Source organism: Trichomycterus rosablanca, chromosome 12, assembly GCF_030014385.1.
Source record: "Trichomycterus rosablanca isolate fTriRos1 chromosome 12, fTriRos1.hap1, whole genome shotgun sequence".
Classification (NCBI taxonomy): domain Eukaryota; kingdom Metazoa; phylum Chordata; class Actinopteri; order Siluriformes; family Trichomycteridae; genus Trichomycterus; species Trichomycterus rosablanca.
Genome location: NC_085999.1, coordinates 25,861,034 through 25,888,591, shown reverse-complemented (window position 1 = coordinate 25,888,591; position 27,558 = coordinate 25,861,034). Strand labels below are relative to the sequence as shown.

The 27,558-nt window shown below is 41.7% G+C and overlaps 1 protein-coding gene across 2 annotated transcripts in view; it reads left to right on the top strand.

Annotated features, from left to right (window-relative positions):
• Positions 1–27,225, top strand: part of zeb2a (zinc finger E-box binding homeobox 2a) — a 74,900-nt gene extending 47,675 nt beyond the window's left edge. Inside the window, exons 3-10 of one of the 2 annotated variants that reach the window (XM_063005778.1) lie at positions 4,910–5,083; positions 12,012–12,080; positions 14,425–14,619; positions 15,752–15,969; positions 17,877–17,985; positions 19,248–21,193; positions 21,776–21,956; positions 26,100–27,225. In XM_063005778.1, coding sequence (XP_062861848.1) covers positions 4,910–5,083; positions 12,012–12,080; positions 14,425–14,619; positions 15,752–15,969; positions 17,877–17,985; positions 19,248–21,193; positions 21,776–21,956; positions 26,100–26,704 — 3,497 coding nt within the window. In that variant the 3' untranslated portion in view covers positions 26,705–27,225. The remainder of the gene's footprint in view (positions 1–4,909; positions 5,084–12,011; positions 12,081–14,424; positions 14,620–15,751; positions 15,970–17,876; positions 17,986–19,247; positions 21,194–21,775; positions 21,957–26,099) is intronic. The other variant, XM_063005780.1, reaches the window with a different exon arrangement.
• The last annotated feature ends 333 nt before the right edge of the window (positions 27,226–27,558 follow it).

Below are 27,558 nucleotides of genomic sequence, written 5' to 3'. Positions count from 1 at the left end.
AAAGTGTTGCAATATTGTTGGGATTTTTAAACCCTATTTAAACTAACAAGCCTCTTTATTAGGAATACAGATTATGGACAACTAGATGCTTGAGCTTTTTTTTTCTTTTTCTTAAATCATTAGACAGTTTCTGACGTCAAGATACTTTTATATTATATTATATTATATTATATTATATTATATTATATTATATTTTGGCTTAAACACAATTCTCCTCCCAGTACTGACACAAAGATTTCTGTATTAGCGTGTCTTACTATAATAATTTCATTACTTACAACCCACGTAATTAATATTAGGGATTCCACCACCTTGCTATTGGAAAAGTTAAATGAACCATTAGCTTTACTACAAAATACAGTTTAAAGATGACTGAGTGAATCAAGTAGACGTGGGTTTTCCTGTTATTAGGTTACTAAAGTGCAGATATTAGAATGAGTATGAGTAAACAGAACTGTTTGGTCTATACAATGTGCATTAAAGTACTTGGTTAATAAAATAGCTCAATTGTACTGAACATTACGTGGTTTAAACATAGCGATGCTCCCACCTCACTGGGAATTATGTAGACAGCACTTAGACGTCAGTTTCCTGCCACACCCATGCAGACTTTCATGTTTTCTGTGGGCAGATATTAGAATGAGTGACTGTATAACAGTTTGATTTATACAATGTACATTAGAAAGGGAAACTAAATACCATGTTTACTTATAGTGGTAGTGCTACATCCTCCTCACAGGAACAAAATCCACAGTCTATCGAGGAAAAGCTTCTCACAGTTCATAAGAGGTTTCCAATTATCAGATAGCTTAAGACATAGTGGTAGCCTAGTGGGTAGGGCTTTGGGCTATCAGCTGAAAGGTTGAGAGTTTGAATCCCAGCTCTGCCATGCAGCTCTTAACCCTCACTACTTCAGGGGCGCTGTACAATGGCTGACCCAGTGCTCTGACCCCAGCTTCCAAACAAGCTGGGATATGCGAAGAAAGATTGTACTAATAAAGGCATTCTATTTCTAAGTGGGGCGGCACGGTGGCTCGGTGGGTAGCACTGTCGCCTCACAGCAAAAAGGTCCTGGGTTCGATCCCCAGGCGGGGTGGTCAGGGTCCTTTCTGTGCGGAGTTTGCATGTTCTCCCCATGTCAGCATGGGTTTCCTCCAGGAGCTCCAGTTTCCTCTCACAGTCCAGAGACATGCAGTCAGGTTAATTGGAGACACTGAATTACCCTATAGGTGAATGGGTGTGTGTGTGTATGTGTATCTGCCCTGTGATAGACTGGTGCCCTGTCCAGGGTGTTACTGTGTGCCTTGTGCCCACTGAAAAGCTGTGATAGGCTCCAGCACCCAACAACGACCCTAATTGGATAAACGGTTAAGAAAGTGACTGAGTGAGTATTTCTAAGTGTATGTTGCTCTGATAATTACATAATTGAAAAATATATTTGAATGAAATATACTACTCAATAGATGGAATAGAATAGATAGCGCTTGGGTGGCGTAGGGGTGGAGTGTGCTAGCCCACTGGGCATAATAGTCTAGCCATTGGCACTTGTCAGTGTGCTCTCAGTGCTGGTTCCAAGCCAGGATAGCATAAGGAGGGTTGCATAAGGAAGGACATCCAGCATAATAAGTCTGGTATGTGGGTAGAGTGGCGACCCCTAGGTATTAGAGCATAAAAAAAAAAATTCAAAAGCTCATATTCCCATGTGTGACACCAGCAGACTCTTTGACCTTGGTAAACAGTGTGATGGATTGCTTTTGTTCAGAGATCGCTTGCTTTTTGTGTGCGCACACAGACAGCTTGGCATGTTTGACATGAGTGAACATATTTCTCTTCCTTCCTTCCTTTCCCTAAGCCCTTCTTCAAACCTAAATATTTTTCTGGTGCTATTTGTGGCACCACCAAGCCATGCGGTATAATCAAAGAAATTAAAAGCCTCAAAGTTTTCCCTTTAATGCTAGAAGAGATACGTTTTCTCAAAAAGCCTTGTACTCACGCAGCTACTGTGTTTAATTTGGACCATGCCGTCTCTCTGTAACTAGCCCATCTCTTTAAAAGAGAGACGAGGAAAGGGCGAGGTTGATAAAGACAGAGGTCGGTTCAGCGTTCGGCATTGTGTGTGGGATTGTATCACGTTTTTTCTTCAGCAGTTGCTCAGCAGTTGACTTTTATTAATATTCAGCTTCCTGACCTCTCTCAGCATTTTGTTTCTCATCCCTCCCCCAGTTTTCATCTATGAGGAGTCGTACTCCTACCATCCGGCCATCCAGACTCATCCAGAACCTGGCTGAACTAGAGTTTTAGAGCTATTAAGAAATGTAGGAGAAGTTATTCCTGGCTGAGACTTGAGAGCGAGTTAGAGGAGGAGGAAGGGTGGTGAAAGGGAAGTAATATAGATGCAATACGTCCAAGGTATATCCAGACCACACACACAGTGCTACTTATGTCTTACTTTCCACCACTACCTTCTCATTTTCATTCGAGCCTTTACTCCTCACCCTCCCAAATAATCCCACCGGTCACACCTCTAACTAAAAAATCTTTTTGTCCCACGCCCCTCCTCAACCCCCCTCTTCCCTCACTCTCTTTTCCACCTCTCCCCTCCTTTCTGGTATTCAGCCAGTTTTTGCGCCCATCCCTCTCTCCCCTTTTTAATGTGCACCTGTTGTGCAGTTGTCCCCGACCCTGGCAAATGCGGCCGCCGACAATCACACAAAGATCATATTATGATCGACTACGTGCCGGCTAATCTCCCTGCCCCCCTTTTCCCGACGAGTCCCTCAGGGGTACAGGCCGTCTTTTTTTTCTCGCCTAGGAACCTGCGAGGGGAAAAAAACAAACCCAGGTCATGTGTAGTTAGTTAAATGAATGCAGTCCTGCAGACAGATTAGTCGGTAGTGTACAAGCTACAAAAAATCTAACCCGGCTGAAGAGGAGGGGGGTTGTTTTCTTTATGCTGTGCTGTGGGAGGATGGCGTGTTGTATGAGGACGGGCCCAACATTGGCAATTAGGTCTCAGATCTAGTCATTAGAGCCATTTCCTACTCATTTTGGCCAATTTTGGCCGAGCGCCCAGCAGATAAGGTGGAGCAGAAAGTAAACTTCAAATGAACTTGAATGCTCGGTGGTTCCCATGAAGTCATGTTCATTTGTACTGTAACACCTCATTTCCCACCGCACCTATTTTTTTTTTCTTGACTATTTATTTTAATGAAGCTAAATTGTTTTGTGTATGACGTGGACATTTTTTGTAGTACCCAGTAGTTTTGGGAGGGTTGTTTTCTTTGCATTTTTACTTTTTTCCCCTAATTTGGACATTTTGACATTCTATTGCACTTGTGACCTCGTCTGCAATGACAACTTACAAGAATAATGTCACAGGCTAGTACATGCACCGCTTCTTTTCACCAGACAATGCTGTACTCCAGCACTGCACTCACTGTATTCCGTTGACGCTTGTTTCATTGTTGCTGCAAAGGCAAAAGCAGCAAAGAGGCAACCCAATCAGGCCTTTACTGCCTCAGACACGGCACCCAACCAGGCTGGAGACATCTCTGGGATTTGAACCCACCTCTTTGGCAGTGTGGACTGTTGTCACTGTAGAGGACACTGTAGATGACATGGTTTTGTGAAAATAAACAGGTAATAATAAAATAAGGGGACAAACTGTAAAGAATACCTTTAACAAGAGGGCATGGCAATGGTTCATTAAATATATATTTCCTTACATTCCTTTAGGATTAATCTATCTGTCTGTCTGTCTATCTATCTATCTATAACGTCTGTCTGTCTATCTATCTATAAGGTATCTGTCTGTCTGTCTATCTATCTATCTATAATATCTGTCTGTCTGTCTATCTATCTATAAAATATCTGTCTATCTATCTATTTATAAAGTATATATCTATATCTATCTATATGTCTGTCTGTCTATCTATCTATCTATCTATCTATCTATCTATCTATCTATCTATCTATCTATCTATCTATCTATCTATCTATCTATCTATCTATATGTCTGTCTGCCTGTTTATCTGTCTGTCTGCCTATCTATCTATAAAGTATATATCTATATCCATCTATATGTCTGTCTGCCTGTCTATCTATCTATCTATCTATCTATCTATCTATCTATCTATCTATCTATCTATCTATCTATCTATCTATCTATCTATCTATCTATCTATCTATAAAGTATCTGTCTGTCTGTTTGTCTGTCTATCTATCTATAAAATATCTATATCTGTCTGTCTGTCTATCTATCTATAAAATATCTGTCTGTCTGTCTTTCTGTCTGTCCATCTATATATAAAGTATCTGTCTGTCTATCTATCTATAACATATCTATCTATTTTTCTGTCTGTATATCTATTTGTAAAGTGTCTGTCTGTATATCTATCTATAGTGTCTGTCCGTATATCTATCTATAAATTATCTGTCTGTATATATATATTTATCTATCTATCTACATGTCTGTCTTTCTGTCTGTCTGTCTATCTATCTGCCTGTCTGTCTATCTATCTCTAATGCATCTGTGTCTGTCTATCTATCTATAAAGTATCTTTCTGTCTGTCTATCTATCTATAAAGTATCTGTCTATCTAGCTGTCTGCCTGTCTGTCTGTCTATCTATTTATCTATATTCTAAGCCAATACAGGTGCTAAAACATAGTGTGACTTCCAAGAGTAAAACAGCAGTAACAGTTAAGACTCACTTATCATCTATGTTGTCATATTTGTCTGAATTGCATCCAGAGTATTGTAGTGTATTGTTCATACTTCACACTGTCGTCTCCACCAAGTAGAAGCCGTAAACCAATAAGCCATTATAAAGACGGACCTGAACCATGAATTTGGAATATGTAACTAATAAGTGATTGGTGCTGATACATCTTCTTTGTCTCTTTCCGCAGTGCTAAGCTCTGACGATGAGGACAGGCTTCAGGGTTCTGAGGGCGAGGGTAGCCCGGTCGGCGTGCCCAGCCAGGAACCGTCGCCTCGAGTGGCACATGCCCTCCTGTCATGCAGGGAAGACGACGAAGACGAAAGTCGCGACATCTGGCAGCATGCGGACCTCAGTGGCGCAGGTTAGGAACTATTTTTTTAGGGAACAGTGAAACAGACTTATTCTGGGGTGTCCTAAATAATGTGGTTAGTGATCATGTAACCCACCATCGCTAAGACCCAGGTTTTAAGACTCAGCAGTACAAAAGGCCTGCTCATGACCGAAGACGGAAAAGTCCAGATTGAGAAGTCACCTTGTCGCTGCACCAGCTAATCTTAATTAGCTGGAATGTGCAGCTATCCATGTCTTGACTGTAATAGGGAATTAGCAAAAAAAAAAAAAAAAGCAGGACGAAAGGAATTTAATTTTATTGCTTTTATACTGGTCAAGGTCACAGTGGGTCTGGTTCGAGCAGAAGACACTGGGTGCAGGGCAATCAGTCGCAGTCATGTCTGTGTATTTGCTGGCTGCCAGATAGCTCCACTGAGATTGGAACCCAGATGTTAACAGTAGTGGGTTAGTGTAATATATACATTTTCTGCATTTAGCAGACGCTGTTTATCAAGAGCGACTTACAGTTGTGACAGTATACAATCTTGTTACTGATTACTAGTACCTTAACCACTAGGCTACAATTGCCTAGTAATAGACCATCCAAGTGGTAATGGAGCAAATGATGCCTAAAATTGTTTAATAGGTCATTTGCCCATTTATATCCACAAAAAACAAGGACCCACTTTATGCCACAGTCCTCTACAATGACAATAGTTGAGTTAGAATCCCAGAGGCCTGGTTGGGTGCTGTGTCTGAGGCAGCAAAGGCCTGATTGGAAGTTTCAACTTTGCTGCTTTTGTTGCTTTGCGGCATTATATATATATATATATATATATATATATATATATATATATATATATATATATATATATATATATATATATATATATATATATATATATATATATATAATATCTGAAGGAACAGACTGGCATCATAATTTTCATATTTTACTACCACTTTATCTTGGTGGGACTCTCACTGCACCTGGCTTCCACAGAATCTCTATGTACAATCCGGTTGAACACACAGGACTGGACGCCAGTTCATCCCCCTCTTAGACATAGCACAGCCGGGGATTCAAACTCTGAATCCCAGTAGTAGTGAGCTAGCGTAATTTACTTCTGCGCCGCCCAAGCAACCCTATTTATTTATTTATTCATTTTTTTAATTGGGCGGCACGGTGGCTAAGTGGGTAGCACTGTCGCATCACAGCAAGAAGGTCCTAGGTTGGAATACCAGGTGGAGTGGTCTGGGTCCTTTCTGTGTGGGGTTTGCATGTTCTCCCCATGTCTGTGTGGGTTTCCTTCCACATTCCAAAGACATACAAGTGAGGTGAATTGAAGATACTAAATTGTCCATAACTGTGTTTGACATTAAAAACTTGTGAACTGATCAACCTTGTGTAATGAGTAACTACCTGTTCTGTCATGAATGTAACCAAAGTGTAAAACATGACGTTTCAATCCTAATAAATAAAGAAATAATCAATACATTTACAGTATTGATGGGAAGCTTGGATTTAAATGACCTGAATGCAGGATCAATAATGTTAATTAGATTGCGTATGTTAATTATACAAATTAGAGAAGTAAACTGGTATTTGACCTCTGTACAACGCCACTGTTATGTTATTTATTATATTAGAGGATCTAATGATTCAAATCGATTCGAATTCTGTTTCCTGAGCCTGAACTCAGTAGCAAGCGAGAAGTCACACAGCTCTGATCTATAGAAGATAGCCCCGGTCGGGGTGGAATTCAACTTGCTTACTCATCTCCCTTAGAAGGTGGTTACACCTGACCTTACAATGCATCATCTCCACACCCACACATCTTCTTCTTTCTCTATCTTTCACTCTTTCCATCCCCCATTCTCTCTGTTTCAAAAGCCATCAACCGAAATGGCAAGAACTAGCGAGGCACAGAAGACGAATTCTTTTCATTAGGACCCGGGCAGCATTATTTAGCGACGGGTCCGTCCTGTCAGTGGACTCATTAGGAGCGTTAAATGAAATTTTTAGCATTATGATATTATGACAGCCATTTACATGCATAATGAGCTCACGATCCCATGGGTCTGGATGACAGTTACTAAGTATAAAGAGAACTCCACCGGGTCACCAGTGGGGTTTTTTTTCTTGCCCCCCCCCCCCCCCCCCCCCCCATCCTTCCCCCACAACTTTTAGTAATGTGTCTTAGCTAATGATTCAGCCATGTGCTTTTTTGACCCTGGCATGGAACTCTATAGTCTGTAGGACTGTGGTCCGGTCGTGTGGAATTCTGTTTGGTTGACTTTAACACAAATAGCCTGGATTACTTAATGTCATCTATGCTGTGCCATCCTAATTAGTTGCTCCATATAGAAGCAAGCGCCGGTACATGAAATCGTAGCACTCAAAGTTTTCCAGAATTAGCTTTGAACTGCTTGGTCAGGTGAAATAAAACCTGAATTATTATATTTATAAACTGTAGGTTGACGGTGGGACATCAGAGCTTTACTGCGCTTACACATACTCTTCTATACGGTGCTAAATGTGACACATTGGGGTGTTTGATGAATCATCATGCACAGTTATAACCAAAAGTTAACTTCCTCTTTTTCAAGCAACACTTGCTATTAGCCTAATGCACATGCATTTTGTGCACATTCTGTGGTTTGTCATTGTTACATTAACATAGAACCTACCTACTGCTCTTTGTTTAAGGTTGAAAAACTGTTTTTTAAACAACAGAATATTATCAATGACAGGAGCTCCAATTCAAAATAATAGTTTAAGCTAATGACAATATGGCATTCATAGAATGCCTTTATTTGTCTTATATACATATATAGATGTACAGTATAACGAAATTCTTTCGTTTGACAAGGACCAAATTGTGATGGCTAGACGACTGGATCAGAGCATCTCCAAAACTGCATCTCTTGTGGGGTGTTCCCGGTCTGCAGTGGCCAATATCTATCAAAAGTGGTCCAAGGAAGGAGCAGTGGTAAACCGGCGACAGGGTCATGGGCGGCCAAGGCTCATTGATGCACGTGGGGAGCAAGGCTGGCCCGTGTGGTATGATCCAACAGACGAGCTACTGCAGCTCAAATTGCTGAAGAAGTTAATGCTGGTTCTGATAGAAAGGTGTCAGAATACACAGTGCATCACAGTTTATTGCGTATGGGGCAGCAAAAGGGGGACCAACACAATATTAGGAAGGTGGTCAAAATGGTATGCCTGATCGGTGTAAATACTGTGTTAATGCAACATAACTCAACATATAGAACTTAGTAAGCTAAACATGCTGGTTCGGTAATAGCATGGCAGCAGCACTTGGCATGTTAATGCATTCATTTAGTTCCAAGACAAATAGAAGCAAGTAAGGATCTGTCGTACTTCTTTCAGCAAAATAGAAAACAGTCTTAAAGTGTGATGCTTACCACCGATACCTTACTGGAAAATGATCTGCAACTACTACAAGCAGAACTGAGACACCAGCATTGTTTCTGACTCTCGAAGAAACAGCAAGCTTTTATTTACCTGAAAGCAGAACTGGATCTGCCCAGAAAGCAATAGAAGAACTAATTGAGGTACTACAGTCACTCATCACCTCATCACCTCATAACCGCTGTTGGGTTATTTTCACCTCTTGGATGAAATCACTCAATCGAAACAGGAAAAAACAGAGATGAAAAGAAACGTCAGCACGAGACAAGCTTTCATGCACCTTGGTGTAGATTCAACTGTTAAACTGTATTAGAAGAAATAGAACACCATTAAATAGTGTTTTGCAGGTGGTAGTCAATCCAGGATCTCAAAAAGGTATGAGACCTAGTGACTGTAAAGACCAAAACATATGCCAACGAGACATAACATTATGACCACTGACAGGTGAAGTGAATAACACTGATTATTTCATCACGGCACCTGTTAGTGGGTGGGATATATTAGGCAGCAAGTGAACATTTTATCCTCAGAATTGATGTGTTAGAAGCAGGAAAAATAGGCATTTGAGCGAGCTTGACAAGGGCCAAATTGTGATGGCTAGATAAACCGGCGACAGGGTCATGGGCGACCAAGGCTCATTGATGCACGTGGGGAGTGAAGGCTGGCCCATGTGGACCGATCCAACAGACGAGCTACTGTAGCTCAAACTGCTGAAAAAGTTAACAGGGCTGTTTTGGCAGCAAAAGGGGGACCAACAAAATATTAGGAAGGTGGTCATAATGTTATGCTATATTATACGGTGTATGATCTAAACTTAAAAAAAAACAGCTAATGAAAATAGTAAAATAATGTAAGTTTTGGACATTCTGGTGACTGAAAAATAAGAATCAGTCTTTACATTTGTTTGTTACCCCACAAATATGTCGCTTTAGTTCTAAGTTACTAAGTTTCTAGTTTACAGTTATACTGTATTTACATCAGTACTATAGAGTTATACATCATACCCTCACACTTCACACAGTTATATGTTCCATTATTAATCATTATTAATATATTTTATTACATATATTTGTGAGCAGGGCAGCACTGTGGCTCGGTGGGTAGCACTGTTGCCTCACAGCAAAAAGGTCCTGGGTTTGATTCCCAAGTGAAGTGGGCTGGGTACTTTCTGTGTGGAGTTTGCATGTTCTCCCTGTGTCTGTGTGGGTTTCCTCCAGGAGCTCCGGACCCCTCCCACAGTCCAAAAACAGGTCCCCTAGGTATGAGTGTGTGAATGTGTGTATGTGTGTTTGCCTGTGATGGACTGATCACCTGACCGGGGTGTTTTCTGCCTTTCGCCCAGTGAATCTGAGCCACCGCTACACTGACCAGGATAAAGTGGTGGTACGAACAGACAGAATAAATATTCATGAGCACCTAGTTAGAATTGCTGTCGCATAAGTACTCATCTTGTTTATTTATTATTTATGTATTTGTATTATGATGCTCAGCCCTTCATACAAGCTTCACACTGTATTTATAGCTGTAGCTAATTCTAAGTACCTGCACAGTTAAATAAGTGTAGTAGTTTTATTAAAGTGAGCTCAGGGGAACATTCAGTCTGACTTGAGGTGTTGAACATTACCCATACAACACAGAAGAAGAACGTTTCACTACCAGGGGTTTCACTACAGCAGGACCCCAATTAGCGAATCACTTGTTTGTTCCAAACTCTGTAAAGTGAAATGATTCTGAGTCGACTGAAGCCTTTGTTCTCTTTAAAGACCTAAAGAAGCACTTTTGAATAGCCTCTCTTAAAAGTCACATTCACACAGTGTTTAAGAAGACACTTCAAACAGAGAAGTGAGAAAATGAAAAGAGAGAGAGAGAAAGCTTGTTGGATAATGAGAAAGAAGGTTCTAAGCGGTTCAGAAATTAGACAGCGCTCGTGTGCGTGTGCATGTGTGTGTAATATGGAGTTCTCTTGTTTTCCTCCCTCGTTGTGGCCGAGGTGCGCTATATCCTCCTTTTGAAGGGGAAGCTTATGATACTTGTGACTGCCAGTAAGAGGTCACATGAGCGCAAGCAGGAGGAAGAAATACAATAGCTGCAGTATATACGCGACATTTCTTTGGAAGTCATGGCAACCCTTACTGAAATTACCTTGATTTTGTTTCCTAAGCCATGATTTCAGATGGGTGTAACCTTGGTGCACTAAGAACTTGGTTATTTGGCTCGAAAGAAGTAGAAATTACCAGGATGAATGATGTTAGTTTGAATATAGTTTCCACGGTTGCTAGTAGGACACAAAGTTCATCTCAAGGTTTGATCTTCATTGGTGTTTTAGTACTGCACAACATTTCCAGGTCTATATATTAAACAATGTAAGCTAATCTCTCAGGTTTGTGTCTTGGTGGTGCTACTGCCTGTTTTGGTGCTAAACTGACACAATAAGCCGTGCCAACGGGAGGGAAGGCTGAATAGGGATTCATCTTGTTTCCGTGGTGGAATACGGAAGGGGTGTCATGGTCCTTGAGACTCTTTGTGTAAATCCACCACTGGACAGATGTTGTGACTATCCAAATTGTGATCAATTGATTCCTTTTTTCTTTATTCTTCCAGTTTAGTCATACCCAATTGCACTGTTGTATCTCCTTCACTTGGGTTGCTGCAAAACCCTATTCTGATCGAAGAGGGCCATACCTTACACCCCTACCAATAGGTTCACACAGAGAGTAGAGAGCAGTATCGCACACTGAAGTACGCACTGCTCTCCATTATTCACCGTCTCAGTGAATCACCTTGTAGCAGTTGTAGCCTAGCGGTTAAGGTACTGGACTAGTAATCGAAAGGTCACTGGTTCAAGCCCTATCACTGCTAGGTTGCCACTGTTGAGCCCTTGAGCAAGACTCTTAACCCTTAATTGCCTAGATTGTATACAGTCACAACTGTAAGTCGCTTTGGATCAGCCTGCATAGGCTCCGTCTTGACAGACACAGCAACTCATGTTTGTGTAGGTGTCCACCTCACATCTTAGTGGTGCTGGCCAAGCACATTTGATTCCTAGTATAAGAATGTGGTCTTTAACTGGCCAAAAAAAGAATAGGGTTATATTGATGTCAAAATGGGCTATGATCTGAGCCCCTGGGTTCCAGGAGATCTGCAGCTCCTGGTCTAGGTGCAGCCCATACTTTTGTATTTTAGACCTATTATACATTACTGCATGTGTGCAGCCTGCAAGACCAGCTTTAGTCTACTGCTCAGCTGACAAAACGGTTGTGATTCTAGTCACAGTCCAATTTTTAATCATCATGCTGCTGTTTTTATTTTATTTTATTTTATTGTCTGATGATTATGACAGGATGAGTAAAAAAGAGTCTTTATGGGATTTAAGAAGGAGCCCAGAAGGCTGCTGCTAGCACATTTGATGCTGTTGATTTATGCAATGTGGTCTTTCTTTTGGCTCTTCCAGCTTGTGGTTTGTGCTAAGCCCAACATTTGTTAATACTTCTCTCTCTCTCTTGTTCTCTCTCGCTCTCTGTAGAGGAAAGAAAAGATGAATACAATCCTCTAAGCCCTGACGTCTCCCTGCATGGAGCTGGAAATGGTACAGGTGAGCCCACGTGTGCGTAACGCTTAAAGGGTGTTTATCGGTTTATGTAATGCCTTATGGCCGTAGGCTATTTATAATTCTGGACAGCACAAAGCTTTTTTACTCCTACCATTGCTTTGTGAATTAAAAAAAAACTCTTCCAGGACAAAGAAATATAGAATGCTTAGGGTTTTTTTTTTTACCCAAATTGGGGCTTTGGTTCTCCTGAGTCTACACCTTCTTGGAAAGCCATTCCTGGTCCTCAGCAAAACATCTCAAATACTTTAATAATAATAATACAATAATAATCACTCAAAAATAAATAGTTGGCGCCCAGGTGGCACAGCGGGATGTTCCGCTAGCACACCAGCGCCGAGATTCTGAACTCCTCGACCACTGGTCGGCTTGGCGCCATCTAGCTGGCATAATTGGCAGTGCCTGAGGGGAGGGATGACTGGAATATGTGGGCTGTGTAAGGACCCTGATTGGCGGATAGAGGTGACTGTGCAGAGTGTATGGGTGGAAAAGGGTTCCGTTAAGGGCTGCGCGTGGGTTTGAGCAGCAATATACCCACCTCAACTGCAAAAAATCGGGGATCTTCAGCAGCAGAAGACAAATTGACTACGCTAAATTGGGAGAAAATGCATAATATATATTATATATAATATATACATAGTATCTGAGTGGATAATGCAGTGTAAATAAAATAGAAACAATTATTTAAACTTTATTAACATTGAATTAAAAAATTTACCTGCTTTTAACATATAATACTTAAATATTAATACTTTAAATTATAATGACCCTATAATGTTAGACTGGGACAGACAGAGTAAACAAGAGCAATATTACTTCACAATGAGCATTACATAACTGCAGAATATAATGTTGATTTTTTGTTCCTTAACAAACTGACAGAACATCTTGTGGTCTGGTTGTGGTTAGTTTACATGTACATTTTTGGCATTTAGCAGACGCTTTTCTTTGAAGCGACTTACAGTGTTGTGACAGTGTATTGTCAAAGCAATTGATTGCTCAAGGGCCCAACAGTGGCAACCTGGCAGTTTTGGGGCTTGAACCAGCGACCTTTCGATTACTAGTCCAGTACCTTAACCGTTAGGCTACAACTGCCTTCAGTGTTTAAGATTTAACAGGAACCAGGCGTGTTTAAAAAACTTGGTTCAAGGCAGGAATACCCTGGACAAGGTGCCAGTCCATCTTAAAGCTTTTTTCCTTCAGACATAGCCAATAATGTATGTGGAGATGTCCGGGAGGGTCAGTAGCACAGCTGCACCACCCGAATACCCTGGATTTGTAATTTTATCTCATAATCAGTCTGTAACTCATCTGCAAGCAGTTTTTTTTATTTAAATAGTTTACTCTTCACTACACCATCACTTGACATATGCGGCTACAATATAACGATTTTAATCCCATATAATGCATTTCCATTTAGATTCAATCAGAGGAAAAAGAAGCAGAAAGCTGAAAGCCAAACAGGACTTAAATGAGAACATAAAAAATAACCCCATTTAAACTCGAACACGAGCACAGTCAGAGACAAGTGTTGGATATGGTTGCTTTACGCGTGACAGCAGGAAATGGAAAGTCAACATTTGTAAGGTAAAATCACATTTTGGCCGCCAAATCAAGTTTGAGACCAAATCAGATTTGTTCTGTCTACGTTGTGTTCCTTGGTTTGCAATGAGACACTAACATTTACATCTGTTTGCTCTTAAATCAATACAATCACGGCTCACCCTAACATCACAATGACAAAGAGAGATAAACAATTTGGGACATTTTTAACTATTCTTATTTATTCTTGTTTTTGTATTTTTATATATGACTTCAATTTGATATCTGTTTAAGGACAAAACTCTCAGCCTGTTCCTCCTCACATTTCCTGTCTTCTTTTAATGCAATCTGACCATTTTATTGTAATCAGTGTAACTTGTGTTCATCGTAAAAACCCTATTCTGTACAATTATACATAACGCATGGCTCATTATTAGATTTGCTTCTGATTGTAAGTATAAGAAGGGCTGTGCAAAGTGAGATCAGTTACCCAGGCAAGCCTAATTGCCACATTAACCAATTACCCACAATGCTGCAAAGCCTTTTCCGACATGTAAAAGGACGCTTAAGGAGTGCTCGATGATCGTGCTGGCTCCTATTCGTCTTTGAAGTGGCCATTACAGTCTAACTTAAATAAATACTTCCACCTATAAAGGCTTGCTAATGGTTTGTCCCCCAGTACATCACATTTAGAGCAGCTGGCTTCCTATTGTCCAGATGAGGCTTGTCTACTGACGAGGAACGTAAACCAATGGGTTCATTATTATCCTTGTTTTATTGCATGCAGTTAAAGGTATTGATGCTACTGCCGAGCTGGAGAGCTTCTTCGCCAAGAGGAAGCTGGAGGACAGCGAGGGCTGCGCGGCCAGCATCGTCGAGTACCTGCAACGAGGGGACACGGCCATAATCTACCCGGAAGACCCGGAGGAAGGAACGAGACTGAGCACTCCAGAGGCCAACGGGCAGGAGGATAATGAGAGTGGTAAGTTTTCTTAAATGCCTTGTGCTTAGAATTAGAATTTTCGGATTTAGAGAATATTACAGTTCATTGCCCAAATATGATTAACTTTATATTTGTGTACCGATCAGCCATAACATTAAAACCACCTTCTTGTTTCTACACTCACTGAAATGTAGAAGCACTCTGTAGTTCTACAATTACTGACTGTAGTCCATCTGTTACTCTGCATGCTTTGTCAGCCCCCTTGTATGCTGTTCTTCAATGGTCAGGACTCTCCCAGAACCACGACAGAGCAGGTATTATTTAGATGGTGGATCTTTCTCAGTACTGCAATGACAATGACATGATGGTGGTGTATTAGTGTGTGTTGTGCTGGTATGAGTGGATCAGACACAGCAGCACTGCTGGAGTTTTTAAATACCGTGTCCACTCACTGTCCACTCTGTTAGACACTCCTACCTAGTTGGTTCACCTTGTAGATGTAAAGTCAGAGACGATCGATCAACTATTGCTGCTGTTTGAGTTGGTCATCTTCTAGACCTTCATCAGGACGCTGCCCACAGGGTGCTGTTGGCGGATATATTTTTGGTTGGTGGACTATTCTCAGTCCAGCAGTGACAGTGAGGTGTTTATAAACTCCAGCTGTGCAGCTCTGTCTTATTCACTCATACCAGCACAACACACACTAACACACCACCACCATGTCATTGTCACTTTATTGAAGAACAGCATGAAAGGGGGCTAACAAAGCATGCAGAGAAACAGATGGACTACAGTCAGTAATTGTCGAACTACAAAGTGCTTCTATATGGTAAGTGGAGCTGATTAAATGGACAGTGAGTGTAGAAACAAGGAGGTGGTTTTAATGTTACGCCTAATCGTATATATATATATATATATATAAAATATTATATAATTAATTATTAATAATTAATAATTTATTTATTTATGAATTTAAATTATAAATGAATAATATATTTGTAAATTATTACCAACTAAATGTATATAACTTTATTGTGGTCCCAAGAAACAACTATAAATGCACATGAATAGTTCCTTATGAAACCAAACATGGTTCTTCTGTGGTATTGGCGTAAAGAATCTTTTTGCCACCTTAATTTGAAGGACTTTTGCTGATATTTTATTCATCCAGATCTGACACTGCGAACACCGGACGACTTTGCCCAACTGTTGACCTGCCCATACTGTGACCGTGGCTACAAGAGGTTGACCTCCCTCAAGGAGCACATCAAATACCGGCATGAGAAGAACGAGGAGACTTTCCCGTGCCCACTCTGCAGTGATACTTTTGCCTATCGCGCACAGCTGGATCGCCATATGGCCACCCATAAGCCTTCTTCCAGGGACCAGGTAGGTTCTATACTTGTCTTGCTCTTAATAATTAATTAGATATTAGATTTCCACACAAATTGCAGCTGGCTTTACTGAAACCAGACAAATTTCACTCATTCATCAAACGCTATCAGCGTTCAATTCATCCCAGATTTCTAGAAACTGTTTTTTAAGCATGTTTCTGGCTTCGTTGACTTCACATACTAAACATGCTTCTCTGGAGCCTCCTTAAAATGCAGATCTCTCGCACCCGAGCCACAGCTGTGCACGGTCGTCTGCCCACGGTAAGGCATGTGTGGGATGTTCTAGCACATTGAGTTCTATAGCTTTTTTTTTTTTCGCCTCAGCTGCTGTTGGATTGGAATCAAACTCCAAACATGCGCCCAACACTGACATTAGTTTCGCTCTTGCTTGCTGGTTTCAGGGCAGTCCAAGTCCTGTGAAACCAAATATCAGTTCCTTTGGCTGATTTTATTTTTTAAAAATGCTCCTTTGATGCAGGTTTTATTACAAGTTTCTGTTTTTCATGTGGTAAATTGATTCTCGAACATTTAATTAGATTAAAACCTCGTTCAAATTGGGAATTTGGAAGTTAACTGGAGTTGCTGTGGTGCGAAAGAATAATATGAGCAAACATCTTCGATTTCCTATCAGTCTAAACCTCTTTAATACACTCATTTTCATTACAGTGGTACCTTGAAACTCAACGTCAATTGGTTCTGGGAGTGGCGTTGAGTTTAAAAGGCGTTCAGTATTTTTTCCCATTAGGATGTATGAGAAACCTGTTAATGTGTTCCGTGGTCCCATGGGACTGCATATATTTTAGGCTAATGTAAAATAATGGGGTTGTTTTTGACACTTATACACTGAAAATAACACAAATATAATATAAACACACAACTTATTGTGACTTATTGTACTAAAACAACGAGCGAGGAACTTCATTAGTGGAGAGAACTTATGAGCAGTAATAATTAAAAGAGGTTTAGTGTTTCTATGTTGTTCTTTTAATACATTAAGTCACGTTAAGCTTTTTTTTTTTTAAATGATTCTTACAATTGCTCAGCACCCCAAGCTATAACACTAGTTTAAAAGTGAAACAGGTGAAAAATCCAGCTAAACACAGATACATGTGGATCTTTCAGAGTGAATTTGATAGTCATTCGATAGTTATTCGCACTTTAATGATGCGCTAAGTAAAGCAGCGGTCGCACATATGTCGAGTTTAAGATAAACGTCGAGTTTAAGGGTACAAATTTCAAGTTTAGGGGACATCTAGTTACAAGGTATCATTATTATTATTATTTAACTTTTATAGTATAATAATTTAGACATGTCCAATTCCTCTCACTCCATTGTCAACCACGCATGACATTCATCCTAGTCAAGAAGAACCACATAATGTTTTGTTGTTGTGTCTTTAAAGTGTCTGACCAGACCAGTTGCACTGCTGAGACTCCAGTTCAGGCACACACACCTCCAAAAAGCTTTCTATTGATTAAGCTTTCAAGTGATTCAAATCCCTAAATGACTTTAAATCTGTGATTATTCACTCTCATCTTCCTAAATGTTTACAAATCCCTGACTACACTAGTGCTCTCCCACCAACATTGAACATTCTTACACTTCTGTGAACTTTGTACAATTTGTACATCAAACATGCTCTCCTACGTTACTGACGAGACCTTTGTGGCCGTGAGTGGGGTGCAGGCATTGCTACTGTTGTTTTTGTTGTTCATCCATGGCCCACGTTTTCATTTCAAATTCAGAAACACTACCTACATATAAACGATTAGATCAGAATTCCGTCCACGTTGTGCTCTTTCATTGTACCATATGTTTTATTAAATACAATTACAGAATGAAATTTTTGTATTCATACAGCATGAATAATCGGTGATTTTTTCACCCTTCCTTTCCTTTAGTCTCAGCTGATGAACGAAGTTGCTGGCAATCGCAAATTCAAATGCACAGAGTGTGGGAAAGCCTTCAAGTACAAGCATCATCTGAAGGAGCACCTCCGTATCCACAGTGGTAAGTAGTTCAATAATCACAAAGTCTGCTTGTACTGGTAGCATAAAAATACAATACATTGTAGCCTAGTGGTTAAGGTACTGGACTAGTAATGAGAAAGTTGCTGGTTCAAGCCCCACCACTGCCAGGTTACTGTTGTCGGGCCCTTGAGCAAGACCCTTAACCCTTAATTGCTTTGACTGAACACTGATCAGCCATAACATTAAAACCACCTCCTTGTTTCTACACTCACTGTCCATTTTCTCAGCTCCACTTACCATGTAGGAGCACTTTGTAGTTCTACAATTACTGACTGTAGTCCATCTGTTTCTCTACATACTTTTTTAACCTGCTTTCACCCTGTTCTTCAATGGTCAGAGCAGGTATTATTTAGGTGGTGGATCATTCTCAGCACTGCAGTGACAATGACATGGTGGTGATGAGTTAGTTTGTGTTGTGCTGGTATGAGAGGATCAGACACAGCAGCGCTGCTGGAGTTTTTAAATACCATGTCCACTCACTGTCCAATCTATTAGACACTCCTACCTGAGTTGGTCATCTTCGATACCTTCATCAGTGGTCACAGGACGCTGCCCACAGGTCTCTGTTGGCTGGATATTTTTGGTTGGTGGACTATTCTCAGTCCAGCAGTGACCATGAGGTGTTTAAAAACTCCATCAGCGCTGCTGTGTCTTATCCATTTACATCAGCACAACACACACTAACACACCACCACCATGTCAGTGTCACTGCAGTGCTGAGAATGACCCACCACCCAAATAATACCTACTCTGTAGTGGTCATTTGGGGGTCCTGACCATTGAAGAACAGCATGAAAGGGGGCTAACAAAGCATGCAGAGAAACAGATGGACTACAGGCAGTATATGTAGAACTACAAAGTTCTTCTATATGGTAAGTGGAGCTGATAAAATCAACAGTGAGTGCAGAAACAAGGAGGTGGTTTTAATGCTGATCAGTGTATACTCATGTTTCATGTATGTGGCAGGGGTCACGAATGCAATATAAAATTGGATATGACTGAAAAGGGAAAAAAGCAAAAAATATATATAATTTACATGTCAGGAGGCATATAGTCAGATCTTGTCCAGTCCAGACAAGGTTTATTTTCATCTGGTGTCATGTTTCCCTATCCATGTATTTTAAAAGAACACTTTGATTACTGTGCAATATTAATTCACAATATGTTTGTTTAATAAACCATATAACAGTGAAAGTAAGTTCTGATCATCTGAGATTGTAATAGTTTCTATTCTTGTCTTAGGTGAGAAGCCGTATGAATGCTCCAACTGCAAGAAGCGTTTTTCTCACTCTGGCTCCTACAGTTCACATATTAGCAGCAAGAAGTGCATTGGCCTCATCTCTATAAATGGACGAGTACGACACGGGGTTGGCACTAAGGCTGGCTCATCCCCAAACTCTGCCGCTTCATCTCCCGGCAGCCCTGCCCTGGCTCAGCTCCGGAACAAACTGGAAAACGGCAGGTGCGTAGGGCTCCAGGACCAAGCAGTCCACCCTGATATAAAGGCTGAGCCCATGGACTTTAACGAGTATCGACTCATGATGGCTTCATCGCCAGAGTTTGGCGCATCTGGGGCTTTTCTTAATGGTACGGGTCGTGGCGGGAGCCCCTTAGGGATGCATCATTCATCACAGAACCCCTTGCAGCACTTGGCTATGAGACTGGATTCACATCAGTTGGGCTACCCAGGTTTAAACAATAATCTGAGTAATGTTCAGCGGGTACTGCAGATCGTGGACAACACTGTATTCAAGCAGAAAACGGACAGCAGTCCTGATGAGACCTCCAAGCTGAGGGCTTACATGATGGAGGAGCAGAAGCTGGCTCTGGCCTTTCAGTCTGGGTTCCCTGATATAGGACACATCAGTCCTACCAAGAGCATTATTGACTATACATTGGAGAAGGTCAGTGAGGCCAAAGTCTCTCCAAAAAGCCTATCTGAAGACTCCCCTAAACGGCCGGTCGAGATTAAGAAAGAGAGGTCCAGCCAGATTATAGATTCTATAACAGAGAAGAAAATTCAGGACAGGGATGCCCAGTATTCTTCATTCTCATGCCAATATTGCAAGGAGACCTTTAACGGCCCCATCCCTTTGCACCAGCATGAGCGTTACCTTTGCAAGATGAACGAAGAGATAAAGGCTGTCCTGAAACCTAATGAAACCTTACCTCTCACTCGGAGGGAAGTGCCTGGCATGGAACAGCAGGCTTCCTCCCTTCCAGAGAGGAACGTAACTAGCCCAATCAACCTGTTTAAAGATCACTTGTCAGTATTAAAGGCTTATTTTGCCATGAATACCGATCCCAGATCAGAGGAACTCAGGAAGATCTCCAGTGCTGTCGGTCTCCCTCAAGAATTCGTAAAGGAGTGGTTTGTGCAGTGGAAAGCTCAGAACATCCACGGCATGTCTAGGAAAAGATCTCCACCCCCTGAGTGGAGCAGTGGGAACAGCAACCAGGGCTTGGCTAGAGAATCAGCACTTGCAAAGTCACCAGCTTCTCACAGTCAGTATAGTGACTCCATGGCAGATTTTCAAGGTGCCAGGAATGGTGATGCTGGGCATGGCCTCTCCAAACTGCATAAGTTACCAGGCATAAGACAGACAAATGAAAAGCCACTTGACTCCATGGACCACTTGAGAGGAGAGACTCCGTCACCCTTGAATCTCTCTTCTACATCTTCAAAGCACTCTCACAGCAGCTCCTATACCCCCACCAGCCTTACTTCTGAAGATGCCCACGGTGAACCTCTGGACCTGTCTTTGCCAAAACAACTATCCAAATCAGAAAGAAAGTCCAAGCCAAATCGTTTCAACATAGATCGGAACGGTGACCCTGCTGTACGGGAACAGGGTACAGAACCTTTGGACTTGGCTCACATTAAGAAGGAGTTCAACGGGTCCAATGGCATGGGCTATGAAAGCCAACTAGATAAAAGTTCTAGCCCCATCTTTGGCATCAACCCCTTTAGCGGCGGCCCAATTTATACTCCGCTACCACCTCATGGGGCGTTTCCTCCATCCACCTTCATGTCCCCAGCACAGGCCAGCATCCCAGGACTAAGGCCTTACCCAGGGCTTGATCCCATGAGCTTCCTACCACACATGGCTTATACTTATGCGGCGGGAGCAGCCACATTTGCTGAGATGCAACAGCGACGGAAATACCAGAGGAAAACAGGCTTCCAGGTAAATTACATCTACATACTTTCTAATACCTTGATGTGTTTTTTTCTGTTTAAAAGTATGTGGACACCCTTTCAATTTCAGGTGTTTCAGCCACACCTACTGCATGACCTTTAAAAAAGCATTTGCTAAATGCAATGAATGTAAATGTAAAAATGGGTTGATAAGTTTAGTGTGGAGAGACTCCTGTGGTCTTTAGAGATCTTTGACCTTAACCCCAATGAAGACCTTTATGATAAACATCAGAACCTGACGTCAAAATGCTCTATTGACTAATTACTCCAAAATATTATGGGAAGCCTGTCCAGATAGGTAGAGCTGCAAATGTTCCTGGGTGGTGGGTGGGGAAAGCAGGGGATTTGACTCCTTAAAAATGCCCATACCCAACAAACTTGTAGTCAGATGTCCACATACTTAACACCCTTTGTTCTGTTGCTAATCTTCAGACCAGACATCCCACCCAAAGCACATTTCATGGTCAAGTGTACAGGCGGTAAAGCTCTAAACTTGGATCAAGACGAAGGCTGGCTTTCTCAAGTTGGCAGGTGTGGATTACCGGGCTAAAAGTATGTCTCTCTTTTGCAGGGGGAGCTGATGGACAGCACAGTGGACTATTTGTCAGGGCTGGAGGACCTGACAGACAGTGAGTTGCTGCTTGCCCGGAAGAAGATTAAGAAGACTGAAAGTGGTATGTACGCGTGTGACTTGTGCGACAAAACATTCCAGAAGACCAGTTCCCTCCTAAGACACAAATATGAACACACAGGTATATCACATTGAGAAAATTCTTTTTTGTTTTTACCCTCAACCCAAAAATATCTATTTATTTTAATATATTGTGTTCTTCCTCTCTTTCTTTCATTCTTGGTTTTGTTTTTATTCAACAATTTTGTTCCTTTCCGGTTATTTATTTGACCATTTAAAGCTTATGACCAAAAAGTAAAACAGCTGCATTTTTTAACAGCCACTCAGGGATTGATTTAGGTTAGATGTGGTAAATCCTGCTGAATGGTTCGTGTTAGGTTTGAAAGATTTGAAGGGCCTGGTCTGAAGCTAGGCATCAAGTATGATGACAGATTGTCATCTATAGTAAGGAATCTATACAACATCCATTAACAGATGTTGACACTTTAAATTAATTATAACTCTTCCGATTGTAAGACTAGTTCGGTCATTTCCGACACATACAAGCTCGCTCAATACCTGTGTGGGAAATTTGTGAATCAGTTGTCTTCAATTACTTCACATTGATACACTGAGCATCACTTCAACAGTCAATCAGTAAGGTAAAAATGTACAGAGACACTCAGAAGCTTAATTAAGCAAAACCGGCCAATTGAAGTCCACTATATAGCGGTCCGGGTCCTTTCTGTGTGGAGTTTGCATGTTTGTGTCTGCATGGGTTTCCTCCGGGAGCTCCGGTTTTCTCCCACAGTCTAAAGACATGCAAGTGAGGTGAACCGGAGATACAAAATTGTCCATGACTGTGTTTGACATTAAAGACTTGAACTGATGAATCTTGTGTAATCCTAATAAATAAATAATATTAAGTTTAGATGTTTAGCCACACCCATTGCTAAGACATATAAATAATAATCTAATAATAATGATATATAACACTGTACATTTTCGGAATAGCTCTTCTATACCATATGGGCAAAATATTGGGACACACCACCAAGTTCTTTCCTAGATATTCCACAATCAACTGTTAGTAATACAATTGAAAAGTGGAAGCATTTAGGAACCACAGAAAATTAGGCATGCAGTGACAGATCACATAAAGTTAAAGAGTGGTGGGACACATAGTGTATATAGTCTTCTTTATAGCATTGTGCTCACCAAGCACAATGGCAAGCACTGGATAGAGTGGTGTAAAGCACACCACCACTGGACCCTGGAGCAGTGCAAACATGTTCTGTGGAGTGACGAATCATGCTTCTATATCTGGCCATCTGATGGACGAGTCTGGGTGTGGAAAATGCCAGGACAATGTTACCTGCCTAACTGTATTGTGCCAACTGTAAAGTGTGGTGGATGAGGTCCATTAAGCCATTAGGTCCATTAGGTGTGAATTAACTTGTCTGACTCGCACAGAGCCCTGACCTCAAGTCCATTAAACAACTTAGTGATGAACTAGAAAAGATTGTAAGCCAAGCTCTCTTGTCCAACATGAGTATCTGACTTCACGAATGCTCTTTTAATTTTATGGGCAAAAAATTCCCACAGACACACTTCAGAATCTTATAGAAAGCATTCCCAGAGAGTGGAAGCTGTTAGTGGACCAGCTCCATAATAATAATGTATATATATTTAGAACTGCATGTCATAAAATCCTGTAGGTTTAAGGTGTATGTGTCCCAATACTTATGTCCATATAGTGTACGTATGTTCCAGTATGACTATGCCCATAAAAACATGGTGAGACATTTAAGAATGTAAATTTTTCAGGTCTTGTCATCCAACTTTTGACTAAATTGGCACAGATTCTAACAGACACACTCCACAATCTTGTGGAAAGCCTTTTTAGAAGAGAGGAGGCTGTTATAGCCACACAGAGAAATGAGAATAGTTTCATTATTGGTTGTCTGATTTAAAAAGTTGACAGTTGGTCACTCGGGTGGCACAGCAGCCTAATACACTAGACAGCCATGCAGAGAATTGGAACTCTCACACATCAGTGTGAGAAAATGCAGTATGTCGAGCATGCTAGCATACCACAGTAAACCAGGTGCATGTAAGCGTAATGTGTACACCGTGACCGCCCCTCCAGGGGGACTCCTCTCTTTCACAGGCTTGCATCATACCTCATTCGCATTCCTCCCCGGGAACGCAGAGCAGGGGGAATCTGCTCTCTCGTTTATTTTTGAACTTGATGAGCGAAGGTGGGGTAGGGGGGTCATCTCAAGCATGCCAGCTATGGAAGGTGCCGCAGTCATTCCAGAGCCGTCCGGGGCCAAGAATACGCTCCAGCCGCTCATGTGTGTGGGACGTGCGTGCACGCAAAAATCCGGTTACAGCCGAAATTACTGAATGCCAAATGCTTCTGCATTGATTCCCTTCCCCTCTACTGTATGAGCATGTGCTCCCGAGTCATAGTAGCTCCTGCCAAAAGGCTTGGTCAATGAACACAGCTCAGGGCGAGCGAACCGCTCCCCTGTGAACCCCCGTTACTCTATCACGAGGGAACTGCCTGACCTAAGCATTTTATAACCCGGAGACATGATGTCATAAAAAGCACGCTCCATCAAGGATGCTGGCCGCCTCGATTTCACCTTGGGCGGCATGCTGTGATAATCACCTGATCTCCTTGGCTGCGCTCGGCGAGGTCACACACAGCCTCAGAATAGATCTTCGGGATCACGGCTTCCTTCTTGCCTCCTTATCCTGTTTATGGCATCACATTAAAAATAAACCCTCTTGCCTATTTACTGTGAAAATATTATACAGCTTGCAGTTATACCCATGAGCCAAAACATTATGACCACCTCCCAAAAAATGCATCTGTTTTATAATATCAGTGAATTCTGCCATTAGGGATCTATTAAATGTTGGCCTGATGGGAGTTCCTTAAATGTAGTAAATACTGTATGATGAACATAAAGAAATGTCACCCTAATTAATAATGGTCAAATCGTTATGGCCGAATGACTGGGTCAAAGTATCTCAGAAACAGGCCACCAACAGTGGTCTGAGGAAGGACAAGCCATGAACCAGCTGTTGGGTGGCCAAGACTTTCATGGCTCAAATTGCAGATCATTTTAATCCTGGTGATGACATGAATGTGTCCCAATACATAGTGCATCAAACCCTTCTTTGTATATAGTAGAAGATGGGTCAAAGTGCCCATGCCTACTCCTGTCCACCATTAAAAAAGCATTTACAATGGGCACGCAGGTGTCAGAACTGGACACTGAAACAAGGTCACATGGTCCGACAAATCCTGTTTTCTCCAAGATCATGTAGACGGCATATGTGCAGCATTTACCTGCGACTAAGTTTGCATAAGAATGGCATTGGATGATCCATTTGCAATGTACAGACAGACAAAGAAACGCTGGTATTGTCGTGGTACCAGATACCACATGGATTCCATGGCTCAAGGGTCAGAGCTGATTTGACAGTCTATTAGTGGTCATAATGTTCTGGCTCAACAGTGTATTAATTATTCTGACAAAAGAGAAATCTTAAAGAATGATACATGTCAGAAATTTGTCCATGGTTGTAATATTGATTGGATCTTCAAAAAGTTTCTGCACTTTTATATTTTCTTTGGAAGAGTAGTAATTGGGCGTGTCTGAGAGATTTAGAGAGAGCTTATAGTCCAGATTTAGCTCCATCTGATTTCCACCTTTTTGGACACTCAAAGAAGCTTTAAGGGGAAGAAGATTTTCATGTGACGATGATGTGAAAGCAGCGGTGCATCGGTGGCTACGCGCTCAACCAAAAATATTATTTGCTGATGGCATTAAAAAGTTGGTACGATGCTGGAAAAAATGCATCGGAAGGTGACTATGAAGAAAATTTATGTCATTTGTTTTTGAAATTCTTAATAAATAGAGTTTTAAAAGTGCGAAAACTTTTTGAAGAAGCCTCGTACATCAAAATTTTGTTAAAAGAGTTTCCAGAAGAGTGGAGACTTTTACGATCCATATTAATGCTCATTGTTTTGGAATGGAATGTCCAACAAGCTCATGATCAGGTGTCCACATACTTTTGGCTGTATAGTGTATGACAATTACTAAGACTGAGACTGGTCTGGATGGTTCTACAGCACTAAACCGAGCCTCCAAGTTTTACAAACACTCACTGAGTCACATTTGATACTAAAATTTGATACTCAGTTGGTTTTTGACACTTCCAGATGTCCGTTTAACCGTTTGCCGTTTCTTTCCCTGTGTGTCTGCAGGAAAGCGCCCCCACCAGTGCCAGATCTGCAAGAAGGCCTTCAAGCACAAGCACCATCTGATCGAGCACTCGCGCTTGCACTCGGGCGAGAAACCCTACCAGTGCGACAAGTGCGGGAAGCGCTTCTCGCACTCGGGCTCCTACTCGCAGCACATGAACCACCGGTACTCTTACTGCAAGAGGGAGGCGGAGGAGCGTGAAGCTGCTAAGCAGGAGAGCCACGAGAACGGCAGCCTGCTGGAATCCAGGGAGCTCCTGATGCACCACACTTACCTGAAGGGACTGGCACCACTGGGATTCTCCGATCCCGAGGAGCAGAGCGAGGACGTCCTGAGAGGAAGCACTATCTTGAGAGATGGCACGGAGGGAAGGGCCAGGGAAGCAGAGAAGGTGTTCCCGGAAGTGATGGACAGGCGAGAGAAAGGGTTTGGAGATGAGGAGGAGGAGATGGAGACAGAGGAGGACAGGTTGGAGAGGCAGAGCCCAGACGAGATGGCTAAAGAGAACGAGAACGAGGCGTCCGGTGGAACAGAAGACGAAAGTTTAGAGGACAGGAAGGTGGCGAGCAAGACGGATGAAGAGGGCGAGAATGAGGATGCTGATTAACTACTGCATTTTGGACTAAGCTTTCGGTGTTTTTTATTTGTCTCCTGCTTGTATTAATTGCTCCTTCCCTCAAGTTTGAGGGACCTTGAGCCAGACTGACTTTTGTGACCACACTGCCATGTCTTGGATGTTTAATATTGTGTCTATAGACAGAAAGAGTGGAACTCGGACGGGTAACGGTCTTCAGACAAAGGACAGAGTTCATATTATGCAAAAATAAAGTAGTCAAAGTTAACAGACGGGTGACAAATTGAGGAGGAAAACTGTGTGTTCTTATAATACACCAAGAGGTGGGAACAGGCCTGAATGCTTGATCCCTTCAGAGGAAAACTTTGGTGGCTCTGTTTATGAAAGGAAGACGTTTTGCTACCTTGGTTTGGGTCAATTTAGAGGAAATAGTGGCCGCAAAACAGAGTTATTCTGATGGTACTGGTCTCTTCCAGAGTGACACTAATTATCCAAAGGTTTGATGAGTGTAATGAGTGTGAAAATGATATACACCGATCAGCCATAACATTAAAACCACCTCTTTGTTTCTACACTCACTGTCCATTTTATCAGCTCCACTTACCATATAGAAGCACTTTGTAGTTCTACAATTACTGACTGTAATTCAGCTGTTTCTCTGCATGCTTTGTTAGCCCCCTTTCATGCTGTTCTTCAATGGTCAGGACCCCCACAGGACCACGACAGAGCGGGTATTATTTGGGTGGTGGATCATTCTCAGCACTGCAGTTACACTGACATGGTGGTGGTGTGTTAGTGTGTGTTGTGCTGGTATGAGTGGATAAGACACAGCAGCGCTGAAATAGTTTATAAACACCTTACTGTCCCTGCTGGACTGAGAATAGTCC